Source organism: Cavia porcellus, unplaced genomic scaffold, assembly GCF_034190915.1.
Source record: "Cavia porcellus strain 051 isolate PalLab524CR breed Dunkin Hartley unplaced genomic scaffold, mCavPor4.1 scaffold_16, whole genome shotgun sequence".
In the NCBI taxonomy this organism is placed as follows: domain Eukaryota; kingdom Metazoa; phylum Chordata; class Mammalia; order Rodentia; family Caviidae; genus Cavia; species Cavia porcellus.
In genome coordinates this window covers 8,774,570-8,793,381 of record NW_026947499.1, presented here as the reverse complement: position 1 = coordinate 8,793,381, position 18,812 = coordinate 8,774,570, and the positions used below count along the sequence as shown (strand labels likewise).

Below are 18,812 nucleotides of genomic sequence, written 5' to 3'. Positions count from 1 at the left end.
ATCATTGGCAGTTCATACATGAGTAATGACCCTTTTTAAAGGTAGTGTTCCAAAAAGTGCCTTCTTGTTTGGGTTTTTGTTTTCTGCTTACTACCTCTAATTCAATCAAATCTGAAGTCCAAATTAAAATCTTTTTCCTGTTATCTCTGAATTTGAAATGATCATATTTGTTCACTTAAAAATTTTGTTGCTGCTGAGCATAGTGGTGCATGCCTGTAATCCCAGCACTTGGAGGCTGAGGCAGGAGGATTGCCACCAGAGTTCAAGGCCAGCTTGAGCTACATAGCAAAGACCCTGTCCCAGAAAAAAAAAAGATAAAAGAAAAGTGTATCGTTGACTCCTAGAAACGCTTTATTTTCAGATTTAGGTAAATTACCTAAATCTTTTCTTTAATTGCCTTTATGCTTTAGTTGGTTATAATACATACTACTATAAGCAATTTTGGAACAGGAAGACCTCAGAAACTCAAGGCCTTATTAGGTACTGTTCTCGGCTAACAGTTTTTAGAGAAGGTTCTTTTAATTTCCCTTCATTTGCTGCTGCTTGCTTTGGCTCCTCAGGGCCGGGCCTGCTCTGTCCTATCTCACATGCTATCTTGGGGACAGCTGAACTCTCCAGGCGGGCCAGCCTGCAAGGTGGTAGTGGCTTCCCCGGGAGCCCACAGACGGCTTGCTAGCATGTGATTGCGGCTCGTATTTCAGCACAGTCAAAAGTTTCCAGCAGCACAGAGTGTTCGATCAGAATGGGCAGAACTGCAGCTGGCAGGACACCAAGCTCGTGGGTGGGAGCATGAGCAGAGGAGGCCTGTCCAATGGAAGCAAGCCTCTCAGGCAGAGTCGCAAGGGCCGCTGCTGGGGAAGAAAAAGCTCAGCATAAAGTAGAGGGTCGGCACAGCCTGCTCACTGATCTACACTCCTAGAACCTGGCGCATGGTTTCAAAGAGCAGATGAGGGCGACTTGTATTGCTTCTCTTTCTTCTACAGAAGGAAGTGACCTGCTTTCTGCCAGTTAGAGTTGGGTCCCTCCCCCTTTTAGATATCAGGGATCGGCCCTGGGGTACTCTACCTGAGCTACACCCCTTTTAGATTTTATTGTGGGGTAAGGTTTTGCTAAGTGGCCTGGGCTGACCTTGAATTTGCAGTCCTCCTGCCTTGACCTCCCTGGTAACTGGCATTACAGCATGTGCCACTGTAGCCAGCTAGTTTTTGTTCTCTATTGCTTCTGTGCCTCCTTGGTTATTGGTACTATTATCTATAAAATAGCATTTTAAACTTAATTTAGATGTTTTCCTTTAGTGGCTGTTTTCACAAAACATTTATTGTATAAATGTAGAAATAAAAGTTCCCTGAAGACTCCGTCACAGAGCTTTAAGTGTGCTACTCTTTGTTGAGCGTCAGATGAAAACTCGAATCAGAAATTTTCTCATGGGTGGTTGTGTATGTGTGTGTGTGGCCTATTTTACGTTTTCTCTTTAAATTTTATAACATGTTAACTGATACCTGTGTTGATGATTTTCTGTAAGTGTGGGGTGATTTGTTTCTGATCTTTTCCTTCTAGGTCAGTGAATTTTTCTTTGGCTCTTATTCCCTAATTACAGGTTAAAACAGGCTAAATGTTTCAGCTTTCCTTCCCCTTGGAGGCCCAGGAACAGTGAAGGTGGCCTTTAGAAATAGCCAAGAATCAGCCCAGACGGGAGCGTGAACTCTGCATATATCATCTTTTCTCCCACCTGGGATTTCTCCCAATTCTTCCTTTGTTTTAGACTTTTTAGTCTTGTCTTTTCCATTTTTTTCTTTCCTTTATTTTGGTTTTTGAGTCAGACTCTCATGTATAGGTCAGGCTGGCCCTTGAACTTACTATGTAGCAAGGCTGCCTCCCCCAGATCGTCTGGTTTTTTGTAAAACTTGTATACAAAAAGTAAAATGTAGTGAAAAATCTCCTGTTCTCTCTCCCACTTTCTCTAGAAGGAGTCACTGTGTAGAATTTCTTTGAATCCTTCCAGATTGATTCTGTCTTAGAAGTCTCTATATCTATGTGTCTTTTCCTCCTTTGTTTTTAATTTAACAAAAACAGTTGCATATGCTGAACACTCTGTATCTTCCTCCCTTAAGCAACATGTTGAAGAGTTTTACCTAATTTGGAAGGTCAAATACTTTCAGTCATCCAGCAAATATTTCCTGAAGATCCGCATCCCGGGCACACTTAAAAATACTAGGGCATAGCAAGCACGTTGTGACACCTAGGAGACGCACCATCCTTGCAGTGCCAGGCCCACCACCAGGGTCCATGCTGATTCACTCCTGTAAAACTATCGTGCTCTTCCCCGGGGGCCCAGCATTCTGCCTTGCCGTCAGGTACCCTCCTGAGAGCCAGGATCCAGCGTGCAGGAGACTGGTGAGTGCAGATGAGTACTAGATGGAATTTGGCACTGGAGAGTTAGGAAATGGAGAGTCATTTCCACTAGGCCTTTAAAGGAACGTTAGGTCTGACTCAGAAGAGAGCCTCCCCCCTTTTAAGCCCCATGTGACTAATCAGCAGACTTAATTTTACTTAGTGGTTTTAATTAATCTATATCAGAGCCTTCAATTTTTCTCAGGATGAGGGGTTTTAGAATTATTATTACTTTTTTTTTGGAGCCTGCTAGGCAGGCGCTTGTGCTGCTGAGCCAAATCCCCAGCATTAGAATTACTCTTTTTTTTGAGATAGACTCTCACCGAAGTTCAGGTTGGCTTTGAGCTCACTTTATAGCCCAGACTGGTCTCAGACTTGCAGAGATCCTCCTGCCTAAGCTTCCTGAGTGCTGGGATTATAGGCTTGCACTACCATGCCTGGCCAGAATGATTTTTTTTTTTTAAATTGACTCCATTCTAAAACCTCATTGCACCAAGCATAGTGGCACATGCACCTTATCCCAGTATTGGCAGGGCAGGAGAATCCCCATGAGTTTGAGGCAAGCTTGTTCTGCATGATGACACTGTGCCTGCCTGTGCCCCCCTCCGCCCTCCAGCCCCCCCCCCCCCCATTGCATTGTAAAATGGTCCTGGAGGACCCTTTGAACTGTGTCTGTGAACGGCTTCCTTAACTTTGCTCTCCCTGTCCTTGGCACAGCCCAGACGCTGCTGATAGCACCTCTTTCGATGTCCAGTTAGGAGACATTATCCTGACAGCGACAGATGGACTCTTTGACAACATGCCTGATTATATGATCCTTCAGGAGCTAAAGAAGTTAAAGGTAATTAACTCAAAGGCTAGTCCTTGGGAACAGTGGCCTGCTCTGGCCAGCTAAGTTTTACTGAGTTACTTGTACTTTCTCTCAGTAGTTTATGAACTTTAGGAAATAATCGTTCCTGTATTCTAAGCAGTTATATGTGAAAGTATTTCCAAGAACTTGAAGGGAAAGCAGCTTTTAGTAGGGCAGTGAAAACCAGAAAAGTCCAGGTAAGGACATTTCTTGTTTGTGGTTTTCTGTTTTAATGTGTGGGCCACTGGTTGCCTTTTCCTTGTTTTATTGTTATAACACACCCAGCAGGTGTGGCAGTGGAGAAAGACTGCAAACAGTCACTCGGGGCCAGCCAGCGGCAGGCAGCTCTGAGCTGAGCTGAGCTGTCCACCTCGAGAACCTGGAGAGTGGCAGGAAGGGGAAACAGGCTTTTCCCATTCTCTTGGCTTTGTGAAAGTACTGGCTCTGGGAAAAGTAGTTGTTTTTTCCTAAGTCTTTTTGCCTAACTACTCACTGACTGTGGGTGAGTTTCTTCGACTGGTCAGGAAATAGTTTCCTCATGTATAAAATGGGGAATGACAGGTCTTACCTTGCAGGGTTGCAGAGAGGATTCACCAGAGCCGAGGGAGGAAGCCCTTAGCTCCTTGCTTGTGTGCGCAGTGCCTGTTTGGTGGCTGTGTGTGGCAAAGCCTGTGTCCTGTGTAGTAACAGTGGCGAACAGAAACCGCGCCATCCCTGCCCCACCCTCATGGAGGGGAGCAGTATGTGATGACAGGAAGGACAAGGCAGCAGGAGGGAACAGAGACTACAGGGACTGGACTTTGCTCAGGGAGAGCCCCCTAGGGGAGGTGACATTGAAGCAGAGCCCTTTTAGGACCGAAGTGAATGTCAGAACAAAAATGGACCTGTCCTATCCCTGGCTTGCAGATGAGGAAGTTGAAGCAGCAGGAACCTGGGTAATGGCCTGGAGACACAGGAGTCATTATAACCCAAAACCCTAAGGTGTTCTCAGTGGGAAGCAGCCAGTGGTCGGCCAGGGTGCATTCCTGAGGAACCATGGCATCATCCTGAAAATGCTGTTAAGAGTCCAGCTTTTCAGTCCATCTCATTTCAACAGGATACCGGAAGGATTTCAAATGGGAAAGAAAAGTGAAACTCCAGACTTAAGGTCCAAGGGTGTGGGCTTTCTGAGTGAGGTGTTCAGGCAGCATTGGTGGTATCACGCATTGATCATAGCCTGAGGGCTAAGTGTCCCACTAGTCAGCATAGAAAGTGTGTTTAAATAAATGCCACTGTCTTAAAAAGTGCAATCAGCAAGTGCACTTGAATGCAGAAATCATGCGAGGCATTAGGTAAAAATAACTTCTCACCCTCTCATCTTAGAATTCAAATTATGAGAGTATACAACAGACTGCAAGAAGCATTGCTGAGCAAGCTCATGAGCTGGCCTATGACCCGAATTATATGTCACCTTTTGCACAGTTCGCATGTGACAACGGATTGAATGTGAGAGGTAAGCATTCTTTGGTAAGGTCTCAGGAACTAACTGGGAGGCTCCCAGCGAGACTGAGACTGCAGGTGTCCGCTCGCAGCTGGGAACCACTCCTGTGAACAAGGTCAGGGGGCGGGACTGCTGCCCGTGGGTGGCTCCCCTCGCCTGGGGAGGCCCTGCAGCACTCAACTCCATTGGCTGCAGAGGAGGCAGAACCGGAGGGCTTTTTTGCTGCTTGGCCTTGAGCCCTAGAGGCCCGCAGCACTGCCTGGAGGCTGCCACATTCCTAATGGTTTAACTTTCTGCCCTTCACATGTCTGACATTTCGTGTCTCCCTTCCCCTGGCTCTTTGGGACCCGTTGACGGTATTTGCCTGCCAAATTGCCACAGCAGATTTTGAAAAGGGAAGCAATGTGAAACTGCCCTTGACTGGAGAGTCCCTCTGTCTGCTGTGGTGTGAGTTTGGGAGCCTGCCAGGCCCGAGCACATGTTGGTGCTGGCATCTTAGAACTAGTGGGCATGGTCAGGTTCTTGCTGACGTAATATTATGACATGTAGAGCATTTCTTAGCCCTCCAAGAAATGTTAAAATAGAAAAAAAATCACACGCCATAGCTGTTTGGCAGATTAGGATACAAGGTTATTTCTAGTTTCAAAACATTGGATATGTTTGTCCAAATTAGGATTGTGATAGAGGCATGCAAGTTTCTCTGAAGTTGTCTTAACAGATTGTATCTCTCCTGTGATTGATGTAAACAGAGGCTGTAGTAACCGTTTTCAGAGTTTCTATTATAAAGGAGCAGAGAAGATTTTTTAAGCTTCAGTTAAATTATATGAAAATTTTTGGTGTTTAACATTTAAAATATTACTTCTTTCTTTGTCTGTCTTTTTCCTGCGAGGGTATATTGACAAACCAGATTTGCCTAAAATGTAATCGTTTATCTTTACTTAGGCCCACTTTTTGATGTTTTGTTTGGAAGTACACTAATAGGTCTCCCTTTTTGTATAGGTGGGAAGCCAGACGACATCACCGTCCTCCTCTCAATAGTGGCAGAGTACACAGACTGACTTGCCCAGCTGTCGGCTCCTGCCCTCCCTCATCATCCCAGTTGTCCCTGCCATGTGTGCTGATCCTGCTGGCAGGACCATGTTTCTTTGCCACTGATCTCAATGGCCAGTGATGTAAGCCTTTTGCCTGTCTTTTTGAGACCCGTTGAGATCTTTGTTGAGAACCACTACTATCATTCACTAGCTTGTATCTGCCAGCAACAACTGAAGAGGTACAAGATTTGAAGATTGGCCTTCATTTCTTATGGAGATTTTCAAAGCCTATTACTTTTCAAAAGCAGTTGTACTGAAAATGAGTAATGTTGGTAAAGTGAATTCAAAGTTACAGTGTGTTTAAGGGATTTTAAAAGTCTTAACACAAATCATATGTGATGATACGTCCACTAAAAAACATACATCATTCATCAAAAGAAGGTTACCCATATACTCCACAGGCGTTGTCTTTGTTATGATGATTGGGTGTGGCATTATGTTTTCATTATAAACTCCTATTTTCCAGGAGTTTATAATTCTGCTCTAAAACTGCTCTGGGTTATAAAACTTTGATTCCCAGAGACTTTTAGTGGAAATTGGAAGAAAAGGTAATTTTAGTTTTATGGATGCAAATGTTCTGTGCTTTTAAAAAGAAGATTGTGTTCCTGTGATTAAAGTTTGGCAGTGTACTGATGCGTCCACATCACAGGCTAGTGGCCTGATCTAGAGGAAGAATTGAGGCAGGAGACATCTTACCAAAAATTTTTAATGGAAATACTGCTCAAGGTTACAAAGCTCCTCAAAGTCTAGAATTTACTATTATGGCCGAAGATTTCCCCTGCTGTCTGAAAGGGTGCACTGAGTGGGATCTCTAGGCTCCTGGCCTGGTGGGTTGAGGACAGCTGTAGCAAACCAGTTCCCTGGCTTTTGATGGTCTGCTGCCCATTGTGCCCCCGACCTTCCCTTAGGAAGCTTGCTTTCCTAGAGCATGCGCGGGATCCACTGCAGCTACTGGCAAGCGCGAGCACACCGTGTGCAGTGGCTGCCATACAGAGCCCACGAGGAAAACTAGTGAGGATCTGACGTTGCAATTACCCCAAACAGAAATGGAGGGGTTTTTGAGTCAAGCTTAATGTTTACAGTCTCCAAATAGCCATTTGCAGTGTATAGTTTCCTTATAAAACAACCCCGCATTCGGTTTCCCATTACCTGCAAGCTCAAACTTATTTTTAAGCTTTGTGTACAAGTTGACTGCTGTAAAGATATATATTTTTGGTCAGTTTTTTCCTTCATTAACTTGGTGGTAGAAAAAAATATATATATACTTAGAAACCCTTAAATTAAAGCCATGTTTTCTATGAGTCAGGTAACATTGGTGTATAGATAAGAATGCAATTAAACCTGGTGAGCGTCTACTTGAGGAGAATGCAGAAAGGCTTTTCTCTAAAGGAGATACTGACTCCCTGGTTTATTGCATTAAAACTTATGTTTGAGGTTACCTCAACTTGTTTTAAAAGATTTTGTTTTGTGAAATTGTACTGTATATTTGAGTAACTGTCGAGCTTTTGTTTTATTTAAAATTGTTTAACATGTACCATGTACATGTCATTACTATATTTCAATGCATCATGCTTGTAACAGGCATTTCATTTATAATAAGAATGAGTTATTCATTTGTAAGCCGTTCAGTAATTTATCTACTATTCCTAAATTGGCGTAATGTTAGACACCTATTTTGAATCACCTTTAATTACATGTCAGAATGCCTTAACTACCCTAACTTGACAAAACCGAATTCTTTGGTGGAGATGGGGGCGCAGGGCTGTGGAGGGAGATTGTTACAGTATGGAGAAATCATCACACTCTGATCGAACACAAAGCATGAGTGGCAAGTGATGGGGCATTTATTTTGCACAAACTATTTTCAGTCTCTGTATATTTAAAAAGTAAAGAAAGTTGCATCCAGAAAGGGTTTGTTCAAAGGAATATATTAATACTAGGATTGATGACTTCAGCTCCAGATCTGTAAGTACTTCCAGTCAGAGGTGTGCAGCCTGATGATCGGGATATGTTTGTATTAGTGTTCCAAAGCCTACTTTTAATTCCTTGTAAGAGCAGCACTGATCAGGTTACTGGCTTTGCTCTGCTCTCATTAGCCATCAACCAGTCGAGACTTGAAGCTAGATTAGTGTTTTACACGCTCATTTAATCAACTTTTCTGAGAAATGATAGAAATCAAAACAATGTGGTTTCCCAGTGACACTGAAAAGAATGGGACAAGAACTGAGTTTCCCAGTGGAATGGACTTTGGAGCAGGCCTAGAGGTTAGTGACATAAAATTTTCTGGTTTTTTTTTCCCCCTGTCCTTTTCGTGTTATGCACTTAATTTTATTACTGCCAGGGAGCCGGCAGAGTGCTGCTTAACAAGTAACTCTCTTCCTCTCAGTGTCAGAGGCTGTGTTGGACCCAGAGTAGAATTTTCCAAGCCACACACCCAGGCTCCTGGGGTGTGACTGCACTGTACACTCGGCGGGTCTAGTTCTGAACCCGGTGTGTGTGTCTGTGTGTGTGTTAATTGTATTTTAAATCAAGCAGTGTAAGCACACACATTTGGCTCACGTAATGGAGTTTTTATAACAAAAGAGAAAATTTGGATTTCTAATTTACAAATGGCAAATTTATCCCTCTCTGGATGCACCAAAGACCAGTAAAGTTTATAGCTTTTCCATCTATATTTATAAAGCAATACTGTATTATAAAATCAATATTTTTATCACATGCTTGAAATTTTTATTTTGTTCTGTTTTAAAATGTGCACTCTAAACATATCAGAACCTTATTTCTTCCTATGAACTTAAGCTGCCTGCGCACAAAAACAAAAAACAAAAAAAAATTACCAAATGGAGGTGAAGTAAATAAGAGTCCATAGAGTCTCACAACTGAAAGAAGGAATGAGGGGAAAACATGTTATTTGTCCTGAATTACTGTACTGTGCCTGCGTGACACGGTTGATGGGTTCCGCCTCACAGAAGCCATTCCAGGTGTGCGTGTCCGGGTGGGCTGCATTTAGGTAGAAACTTAGTCCCGAGCGATCTTTGCGGGAGGAGCGTGCGTCCTCTCTTGTCAGCTGCGTGTTCGAGAGTGGCCCGAAGATGGCATCACCTTCGGTACCACCAGCCTACCTGATAGAGTAGCAAGGCAGGAATTGTGAGAATTGCCTGAGTCTGTTTTGAGTGTTTTGGAAATGGTCAAAGGGATTGGCTAGAATGGTGAATGTTTGTGGCTCCTTTTCACCTTATGCCAGCTATCTTTGATAGAAACTACAGCATTCAGTTTCTCTGGAGACTGAGTCACATTCTTGCATTTAGCAAATTTTACCATACCAAAAAAGTATCTGCTTATAAAACAGAAAACATGAAGCAGAAAACATTTGGATTGTTACAAAATTGAACTCAACTAAAAATGATATCCATGTCAAAAATCAGCTGTTAGCAGGTAGTTTGTGGCAAAGACGGCTACAGACAGAAGCAAATTTCAATCTGTGTATACTGATGAGCTGCTTTTTTCTGTTGAGACGATCATTATTTGTCTTACCCAGTGGGCAGTTACCTGAATTGGATGTCAGAAATATTACTTATGCAGGAATAGTTCTGTAAATACATTTAAATAAACTGTAAAGGTATTTAATAAATATAGTATTTATACTAATCTGTGTACTTGTTTTGGTTTCAATAGTAATTGAGTCAGGCTTCAGCCGTTAACACTGTGTCTGGTTTCTGTCGCTTCATTAACCTGCCAGCGACTGCGTTTCATAGCTTTCTCATTTTCTGCCTTCGCGATTTTAACTGCTGCGGCTTTCTACACCAGGTAATTCCCTCAAAAATTCATCAAAGTGGATTGGGTAGTTAAATGTGAAATAGAGGTTTTCCCAGCTTTGCACCTTCTAAATGGCACAGGGTGAGGTAATCCAGAGCACTGACGGGGGACACTGGAACTGCCTCTTCCAGACCAGTGTTGCGCCAGGCGACCACTGAGGGCAATGCCTTCACAGCTAAGCCCCTTCCCATTTCCATGGCTGAGCTGGGCACTGCGTCCTCGGTGAAGACACCTGAACTTAATCCTCCAGGTACACAATCGCTGCAGTCATCTGCATTTGTTAAGAATATCAGAAACTCAGTGGAAATTAGCAATGTAAGCTTAAGACAGTCTCTTCAGCCTGCAGTGCGAAAAACCGTAGCTGAAATTATGTGGGCAATGCCAGTTTCCTCAAATAGCTGGTAAAGCCCATTTTCATTCACTGAGGAACATCTTGGGATGAACCTGAGTTTTTATTAGGTTATTGTGGGCAGCTGTGACTTACTACTAGGCTACAAGAGCTAAATTCATCCTGATTTCAGTTCACAGTTCCAGAGGACACTAATCCACTCAGCCCCTTGTAAAGTTTCTCATACAATCTCAAGAAGAGTGGTTTGCCAATAAACACCTCCCAATGGTTTGATGGCTTCTTAGAGACTGAGCAATAAAAAACTTACCTGTACTGTAAACAGGGTGGAAGGAGAGAAGAGACATGGAAAGATACTGCACAACTGGTTCTGTGCCAGAGGTTTCCAGTCTGTACAGGTAAGCAGCTCTGTTCTCAACCAAGAACAGAGACATTTGTCTTCCACTTCATTCCACTGCAAACCCACATCCTCTGAGTAGACTGTTGCTCTGTGTCCAATAATAGGAAACTTCTATTAGATTCTTTTCTGAAATAAAATTCTACAATATATAAAAAGACCAAGCTGAGTGGTGGCTCAGCCCCTAATCCCAGCTCTCTGAAGGCTGAGGAAGTAGGATCACAAGCTCAAGTCCAGGACGGACAATTTGGTAACTTAGATCCTGCCTTAGAAAAAAAAAAAAAAAAGGGCCAGGGATGCAACTGTGAAAGCCCTGGGTTCAGTTGCCAGTACCAAAAAATAAAGGACTCCAAATGATCACTTTTATGTTTTACTTTTTTCCAGTTATTTTATTTAAAGTATATTTTTAAAGGACCAAACAAGTCATTACACAAGAAAACGTTGCATAACTTTGCTGTTTCTAACAGCACTAAGAACCAAGTGTTTGCAGTCAATTACAGAAGATAACCTGACTACTAGTCACAAAATTATTTCAAGCCATCTTGATGCTCTCCAAATGGCTGCCAAAAGTTTGCTTTTACAACACTTGAAGAGTGCTGCAGCCGCAGGGTGAACATGCGCCGAACAGAAGAACTTGAGTAGGTTTGCTGTCTGCACAGAACTGCTGCCTCCAAGCAGCATCATGATTTAAAGGTAAGCGTTACACACTGACGAGCCGCCATTTCTGCATCGAGTCACGTACAAGATCATGTTTAGAGCAGCAGAACCGCCTTGAGCACGTCGGGGAAGTTCAGGACACCGTCTTACACGCCCAGTGTGAACACGTGCTGGAGGCCCCAGCGGGTCAGTCAATGTCACTGTCGCTCGCTGTGGCCAGACTCTCGGAAGGGCAGGTGAGATGCTCTCGCTGGTCAGAAGAAACTGCTCCAAAGAACATGGAGGAAAACTGGAGGAGAAAATAACTGCACTGTTTATTCCCCAGTGAAAGTTCCCAGTGACAACCCTCTCAGAAATGCAGCCCAAGTGGTTCCCTTGGCTCTGCTGGCAAGGATTCCGGGAACACCCACAACCTCTGCGGAGGCCCAGCACATTCAGAAACCAGACCCTTCGCTGACCTCACTGGCCCATGGTGCTTTGGGACAGGTGATCCGCTGGGCCCTCCCGGGGCCACAGGAACAGGGCTGAGGGACAGGCGCGGGGGAGCTGAGTGTCTCCCCAGCCCTCTGGTCCTGCAAGCTCCCTTCCAGGCAAGAGCCCGTCCTCCCCTCTGCGCCCCAGGCACGCCAGCATTTTCAGATGCTCACGGCTCCCCTTCTGATAGCCGCCTTCCCCAGGCTGTGCCCTGGCCCCTCCCTCCACAGAAACCGCTCTTACTGTGGCCACCGCGTCCATAATCACACTGCCTGTTTGCAGGCTGCACCCTGCCTGGCTGTCACGCTGCCCCTTCCCTCCCATGCCATCCTATCAGCCACCACGGTGCCACCTTCTGGGCTCTGATGACCCTCCATTGCGAGGACTGCTGCTACCGCAGGTACCAGGCAGCATCACCACTGTCTCCCCCAATAGCTGTAATCGTAAAATCCAGAAGGCTCAGATATTGCCAACATCTCCCGAGGGGCACGGTCACCCCTGGTTGGGAACCATGGCTTTAGATGATAGCAGTTGTCTCGGACAGTGAAAGTACTGTCCAGGTGCCAGGGAGTCAGAACTGGAACTTCAGCCCACGTGGCCTGCTGCCTGCTTGATTCCTGCCATATCCAAGACAGCGCACGAGTTTACAGGCCGAGAACCTGCTTCTCCAAACCCAAGTCACCCTCTGCACCTGCTTCTCAACTCCTGGAGCTCCTGTCACCAAACCTGGGGGCACTGGCCCCCGAGTCAGCCGCCCCGCAGCTTCTCTGCACCCCTCCTCTGGGAAGCCCCCATGTCTCGGACCTGCGTTGGGGATACTTCTTACCTCACCGCGCCCTACTTTTCACACAGCTAACGTCACCTTGTAAATGTCCGGCTGCCAGCCTCATGTTAGAACCTTTCCAGGACTCTGAGCCCTAAGGTGCTTCACATGGTGGCTGGCAGGGCTCGCGGGACTCTTAGGCAGGATGTGGCCCTCAGTCGTCACCCTGGCTTCACCTTGTGTCCTTGCCTCTCCTGCCCTCCAGCACCCGATCCGCCCTTCCGTTCCTTGGAGCAGCACAGGCCCCGTGCGCTTCACCACGCCACCACCCCGCCTTCCACCTTATGCTGTCCACTGTGGCTGCGACACCAGCCCAGAGGATAGACTGTGACCTGAATTGGGTCACTGTGCTTTTGGTCTTCTTGGGGCACCCAGGACTTTTCTTACACAGAATTTAACACAGCTTTTTAAAAAAAATTTCCATATTTCTAGTTAGGTGAGTTTCATGTCTACAACCTAGTCCTGCGCCCTGTTCTCCCTCTAGTCTTTGTCAAATAGGGTGCCCAGCCTAGTCGCCCCCCATGGTGTCCCTCCTTGGCTGCCCCACACTTGTGGCCCCCGCGAACCCCTGTGGAGCCAGGCAGTAGCACAACCCAGTGATTGGCAGCCCTGCTACCACCTTATCCTCACGACCAGACAGGAAACCCACTGGGATGGTGACAGTGCCCGGAGAGACTTCCGTCACACGGCTGGGAATTACGGTAGCAGACAGGCGAGCAGCCAGTGTGGTCAGAACGACCTTCAGGTGTGGCCGCGCCCAGAGAGCCTGAGGGAGGCAACACGAGCGGGCGGAGCGGGCGGGCTTCACTGCAGCAAGGGCGCCACGAGCCCCAGCGTGCAGGGGCCGCCTAGAAGCTGCCGGAGGAGCCCAGCTCTGCGGCCTCCGTTCGAGCCCAGTGACAACCATCTCAGCTGCAGCCTCCAGATTGTGGGATATTTACGCCTGGGTAAGCTAGATACAACACCGCACTTGCAGAACAACCCCAGTACTTGAGAGGCTGAGGCAGGAGAAGTACGAAATTGAGGCCAGCCTGGGCTACAAAGGAGGCCCCACCTCAAAAGAAAAAACAATGTGTTGTGGAAACCATCAGGAGCAAATGCCCTGGCTCAGCACAGCCGGAAGCGTAGCCCTTGCCGTGCCGTCTTCTAGTGGAGAAAACTCAACAATGTGCAGGCAACTGGGAATTCCCTCAAACCCAGTCTGAACTGGGTGAGAAGCCAAATTACTGTAACATGTTTAAAATAATACACATTTTGCCCAATGTTAGTGGCCCTGGGCCATCACTTTGAGTACTCAAAAAAAAGTACTCAAAAAAAAAAAATTTAAGTTTAATTTTTGAAAACCCCCTTAAAGTAGCATCATTTCAATTTGGAATTGGATGGGCTTTTAATTTTTTTCTAGGAACTAGGCAGTGTGGCACATTCAGCTATTCAGGAGGCTGAACCAAGGTAGTTGCAAGTTGAGGTCAGCCTGAGGGGCTTAGCAAGGACCCCAGAAATAAAAAGGCAGGGGGCAGCAGTGATTTAGCTCAGTGATACAGCACCTGGCTGGGGAGCATGAGGTCCTGAATTCAATTCCCAGTCCCTCCCCACCAAAGAAAAAGAAAGAAAAAGGCTGGAATTTAACTCAGAGCATGAATGAGCTCCTGGATTTGGTACCTGAAAAGAATTTTCCCTTAAGATATCTCAAACCAGGGTGGAAGACACACAAACTACCAGCTGTGCACCGGGAGGACGGAACGCGTGGAGAGCAAGGCCTGCCCTCGGTGAGCTCACAGTGTGCCTAGCGCACCGACAGGTCAGTACGGTTAGTACACGACAGTTACAGCGAGGGGGTGGCTGCAGTGCCACAAGTGGAGTAAGACGGCTGCAGAACAAGGACGGTGCAGCCAGACCCGAAGGGCAGACAGAAGTCTAGGAGTGCGGCACAGAGGAAGACCATCGCCCAGGCTGAGCGCGGGGAGCAGAGGTGTGTGCCCACCTTTCCACCCAAAAGCAGGAGGGACGAGCGGACCTGCGCCCCACTGCTGGATGTTGCATGTGAGTTTTTCAGCTGATGCAGCCACACAAAAGAGATAGGCTGGAGACACTGAAGAATAAAACTACCTCTGCGTAATCACTGCAGATGACAGGCCTGAAAAACTTGAGAGAAGCAGGGATAAAATAATGAAAACAATAAACAATTGAGGAAAAAATAAAATAACTCAGTAAGGCAGCAGCAGAGAAAATTAACATGCAATAAATAAATGAATCAAAGCTGGAAAAACAAGAGTGACAGAGGCAGGGGGAAACATTGAATGGTCATGTATGTGTACCAGTTCTCTGCAATGAATGTAATCATTATGTACTTCAAACATGTGCTAATAAAAGTAGAAGCAGAAGATTTAGCTCAGTAGCATAAGTGCCTGCCTTGCAAGTGGGTGGTTGTGAGCTCAATCTCCAGTACCAAAAAAAAATAGCTCCACAGATACAAAAGATAGGCATTGAGAACATAATGGTAGAGAAAACTGCATCTACGATAGCAACTGAAATTAACTATATGGTGTGTAGTAATAAGTGTGCAGCACCTCCATTAGAACTTTTGTTTTACTCCTGGAGACACAAAAATAGACCTGAACCAATTAGAAGACATCACCACTCAAAGATGTCAGTTTCCCCTAAATTAACAAAATTTAAGGAAATCCCAATTTAAAAAAAAAACTGAAAATGTTTTAAATGAAATGATATTAAATCAACTTAATGATAAGTTGATGTTAAAGGTTAAATTAAAATCTACAAGAATAGTCAGGAAAAGAAACATGACAGGATCCACAAAGTGATGGATGCTAATCCTGCCAGACACAGAAACACACTCAGAAACCGCCTGGCCAAGTGTGGCCCCAACACATGCAGAGACTACCGAGTTAGCGAGTTAGCGGAACAGACTGTGCACAGACGGACTCCCATAGCGGAGGAACTTAACAGAGGACAAAGGAGACACTGCAGATCGCTAGGGCAAAGGTAGGTATACTTTACAGGTGGACCTGAGTTGACTCCATAGTAGTTCCAAAAAGAAATTAAATTAGATTTATACTTTGCACCAGGCACACAGTTCTGCATGTAAATGTAAAAGATTAAATCACTTGGGTGTGATGGCACACACCTGTTCATTCAACTGCTTGCCTGAGGCAGAAGCAGGAAGATCACAAGTTCGAGCCCAGCCCAGGCAATTTAGCAAGCTTTTGTCTCAAAACTTTAAAAATAAAAATAAAAAAGGTTCTATGCTGGGTTCAATCCAAGTACCACAAGTAAACTTTAAAAAAAATACACATTCTAGAAGGAAATGAGTGAATTTTTTAACTTACGTACAGAAAAGGTTTTTAATAATTGATTCAAAACCCTTAGACTTTTTTTGTTTTGGAGAGGTGTGGTTTTGTTTCATTTTGTTTTTGTTTTTTGAGGCAGGGTCTCACTATGCAGTTCAGGCTGGGTTTGAGCTCACTCGTTGCCCAAAGTGGCCTTGAACTCACAGCAATCCTCCTGCCCCAGCCTCTCAAGTGCTGGAATTACATACAGGCTTGCACCACCATGCCTGGCTCAATTTTTAAAATTTTAAGTTTGACTACATAAAATGAAAAAAATCTTGCCTGGCAAACCTTAAAACATAACTGACAAAGTAGGAAATAATGTGTGCCCCACATAGCAAAGATAAATGACTAATAACTATAATATACACATAAAAAAACAGTAGAGGGCAGGGACATAACTCCGCGTGCAGCACCTGCCTGACAAGCATGAGGTCCTGAGTTCAATTCCTGGTACTAAAATAAATAAAAACAGTAGAGAAAAGGGAAGAGATGTGAATGAACAAGTCAAAAAAATTATAGGATGGGGTTTAAATGCACTAAAAAAAATCTTCAACCTCACAATTTAGAGAAACGCTAATGAAAACCACACCGAAATAGTACTATTTCTCAACTACCGATTTGGCAAAACTTTCACTGCAGTTCAGCTCTGCATGTTGCTTCGGGCAATGGGACCTGGGTACACCCTCGGCACTGCTGCTGGGACTGGGACTGAGGCACAGGCTGCAGAGCCCAGGGGAAGCCTGCAATTACTTTAAAATACGAAGTTAAACAAGGAAATAAGGTAAATAAGCAGAGCGGCTGCGTTATGAAAGTGCTGGCGTCACCCTGCGCCGCTTTAGTCGGGCTCGCAGGCCTGGTCTGCAGTGGGCACGGCAGGTCCACAGTGCAGGCAGGTGCTCACTAGATCAAACCCCGGCAGGTGACAGCGCCTGGCGAGGCGTCCGGCTCACGCAGAAGGGGAGCAGAGGGAGCTAAGCAAGCGCAGAGCGACGCAGGACAGGAACCTTTACCCTTTACCGAGCACCGCAGGCGTCGGGAGTACTGACGATTAATTTTCACAAGTCCACTATCGAATGGTCACTGCTCAGGAAACTGAGGTGAACACCAGTATCAGCCGGCCAACAGCTGGGGAGCCAGCGACTGGGAGAGGCCTGAGCCCAGGAACCCCGCGGCGCTGCAGATCTAGGCTTGGCCTCTCCCCTCCACGTAGGGAGAAGCAGGCTGGAGGGGCAGGGGGCCCTCGAAGGCCCACAGTTGCCCGGGGGACGAGGCGAAGGCCGTCACCACCCCCAGGGCAGAATTTCAGCCTGGCAGGAGTCTGCCACAGCGAGGCAAACAGCGCCCTTGAAAAACAGTGCCTCCTCCTCAGAATTCACTCCTGTAATAGAACATTTGGAGAAAAGGGATCTGCAGAGCTTAACTAACTCTGAGAGTCACTTTCCCTAGTAAGGCCACGAGCCACCTTCAGGAACTGCAGGGACCTGATGCAGCAGGACGAAGATTCCTTCTTGTTGCCTGTGAAGAAGCAGGCACACTGTGAGTGTGGCCAGCAGAATTACTTACGTGACCTCAGCACACTGGATGTGTTCAGAGAAAGCCCTAATTTAGCAGTCAGAGTTCACTCCCAGGCAGGTGGTCCAAATCGCTGCCTTTTGCAGTGAGAGTCTGCAAATCAGACTTCCCTCCCCGAGGCTGGCTTCACCTCCCCTAGCAAAAATTAAGAAAGGGGCTGGGGCGCAGCTCAATGGTAGAGCACACGCCGAGCATGCATGAGGCCCTGGGGTCGATGCTCTGCACCAACAGAAAGGAAAGAAAGGAAGGAAGGAAGGAAGGAAGGAAGGAAGGAAGGAAGGAAGGAAGGAAGGAAGGAAGGGAGAAAGAAAGAAAGAAAGAAAGAAAGAAAGAAAGAAAGAAAGAAAGAAAGAAAGAAAGAAAGAAAGAAAGAAAAAGAAAGGGAAGGAAGGGAAGGAAGGGAAAAGGAAAGAAAGAAAGAAAAGAGAGAGAGAGAGAGAGAGAGAGAGACACTTAGCCAGGCATGGTGGCTCACTCCTGTAATCCCAGCACTCAGCAGGCTGAGGCAGAAGGATCATTGCAAGTTCAAGACCAGCCTGGGCTACAAAGTGAGCCCAAGGCCAGCCTGAACTGTACAGTAAGATCCTATCTCAAAAAGAAAAGAAAATAATAGAAAAGAGAAAAAGAGAAGAAGAAAGGAAAGGAAAAAAGGGGAAAGAAAAGAAAAATGAGGAAAGGAAAAAAAAAAAAAAAGAAAAGAAAGGAAAGGAAAGGAAAGGATTACTTTTTGGGAGAGTGTCTGTGGACTGGGGCCGGAGGCCGCAAAGCAGCCGGGACAATTCCATCAGGTGCGCTCACACCTCCTGGCTCTTCTCTTACCTTCCTGAGGGAAAAGGAGCCCCGATCATCTTCTGCACCACTGGCACAGCTTTTGGACGCCTCCCGGATGTCATCCAGGTTGGCCCTCTTCAGCTGGGGGCAGCCACCGTGTTCTGCAGCCCAGTCCTTTGAGTTCGAGTTCTTTGCGGGAGTCCCCGGAGGACAAAGCCTTTTGGGTGCTGCTTTTCTCGAGATGCACTCTGGGGCCTGGGCGGCTCCCCCTACGCCAGCCTTTGAATCCAACCGTCGCCGGTGTGACCTAAGTGTGAAGGGGCTGGATGAGCACGCGGTCTCCCCGGAAACGCCTTTCTTCTGTGTAACTCCCAGGACAGCGTGGAGAGCCCGTGTACTGAAATAACATTGAGCCAGCTGCTGAAAGCTCGCATTCACGTGTAGGGACACTTAAAGATGCACGTGGCAGAGTCTAGTCTCTCAGGAAAGTCGCTCGGTGCACACGCAGCACACAGCACGCACGTGGGATGGGAAGAGGTGCGTGTGAGAGAGAGCTAAACCAACCACCAGGCTCCCTAGAGCAAAATTTTACGAGGTCAGGAAAACGTTTCTCTTTAAGTCAAAATCAGTGACACTGGAGCAGGTCCACAATATATTTTATGGGGAACACCAGAATACAAAGTGACATAACATCCCGTTCTGGCTTTTTTGATTTTTCTTTTTTTGTGATACTGAAGATGGTACCCAGGGTCTTGGGCATGCTGGGCAAGTGAGAGTCTGCAAATCAGACTTCCCTC

The 18,812-nt window shown here is 46.1% G+C and overlaps 2 protein-coding genes across 2 annotated transcripts in view; one reads left to right on the top strand and one right to left on the bottom strand.

Annotated features, from left to right (window-relative positions):
* Positions 1-9,460, top strand: part of Pptc7 (protein phosphatase targeting COQ7) — a 39,569-nt gene extending 30,109 nt beyond the window's left edge. The window contains exons 4-6 of the mRNA XM_013144814.3: positions 3,109-3,232; positions 4,604-4,733; positions 5,721-9,460. Coding sequence (XP_013000268.2) covers positions 3,109-3,232; positions 4,604-4,733; positions 5,721-5,779 — 313 coding nt within the window. The 3' untranslated portion in view covers positions 5,780-9,460. The remainder of the gene's footprint in view (positions 1-3,108; positions 3,233-4,603; positions 4,734-5,720) is intronic.
* Positions 9,461-10,756: 1,296 nt separating this feature from the next.
* Rad9b (RAD9 checkpoint clamp component B) overlaps positions 10,757-18,812 on the bottom strand; it is a 36,192-nt gene continuing 28,136 nt past the window's right edge. Inside the window, exons 10-11 of the mRNA XM_063227058.1 lie at positions 18,064-18,322; positions 10,757-11,317 (exon numbers count right to left, since the gene is read on the bottom strand). Coding sequence (XP_063083128.1) covers positions 11,216-11,317; positions 18,064-18,322 — 361 coding nt within the window. The 3' untranslated portion in view covers positions 10,757-11,215. The remainder of the gene's footprint in view (positions 11,318-18,063; positions 18,323-18,812) is intronic.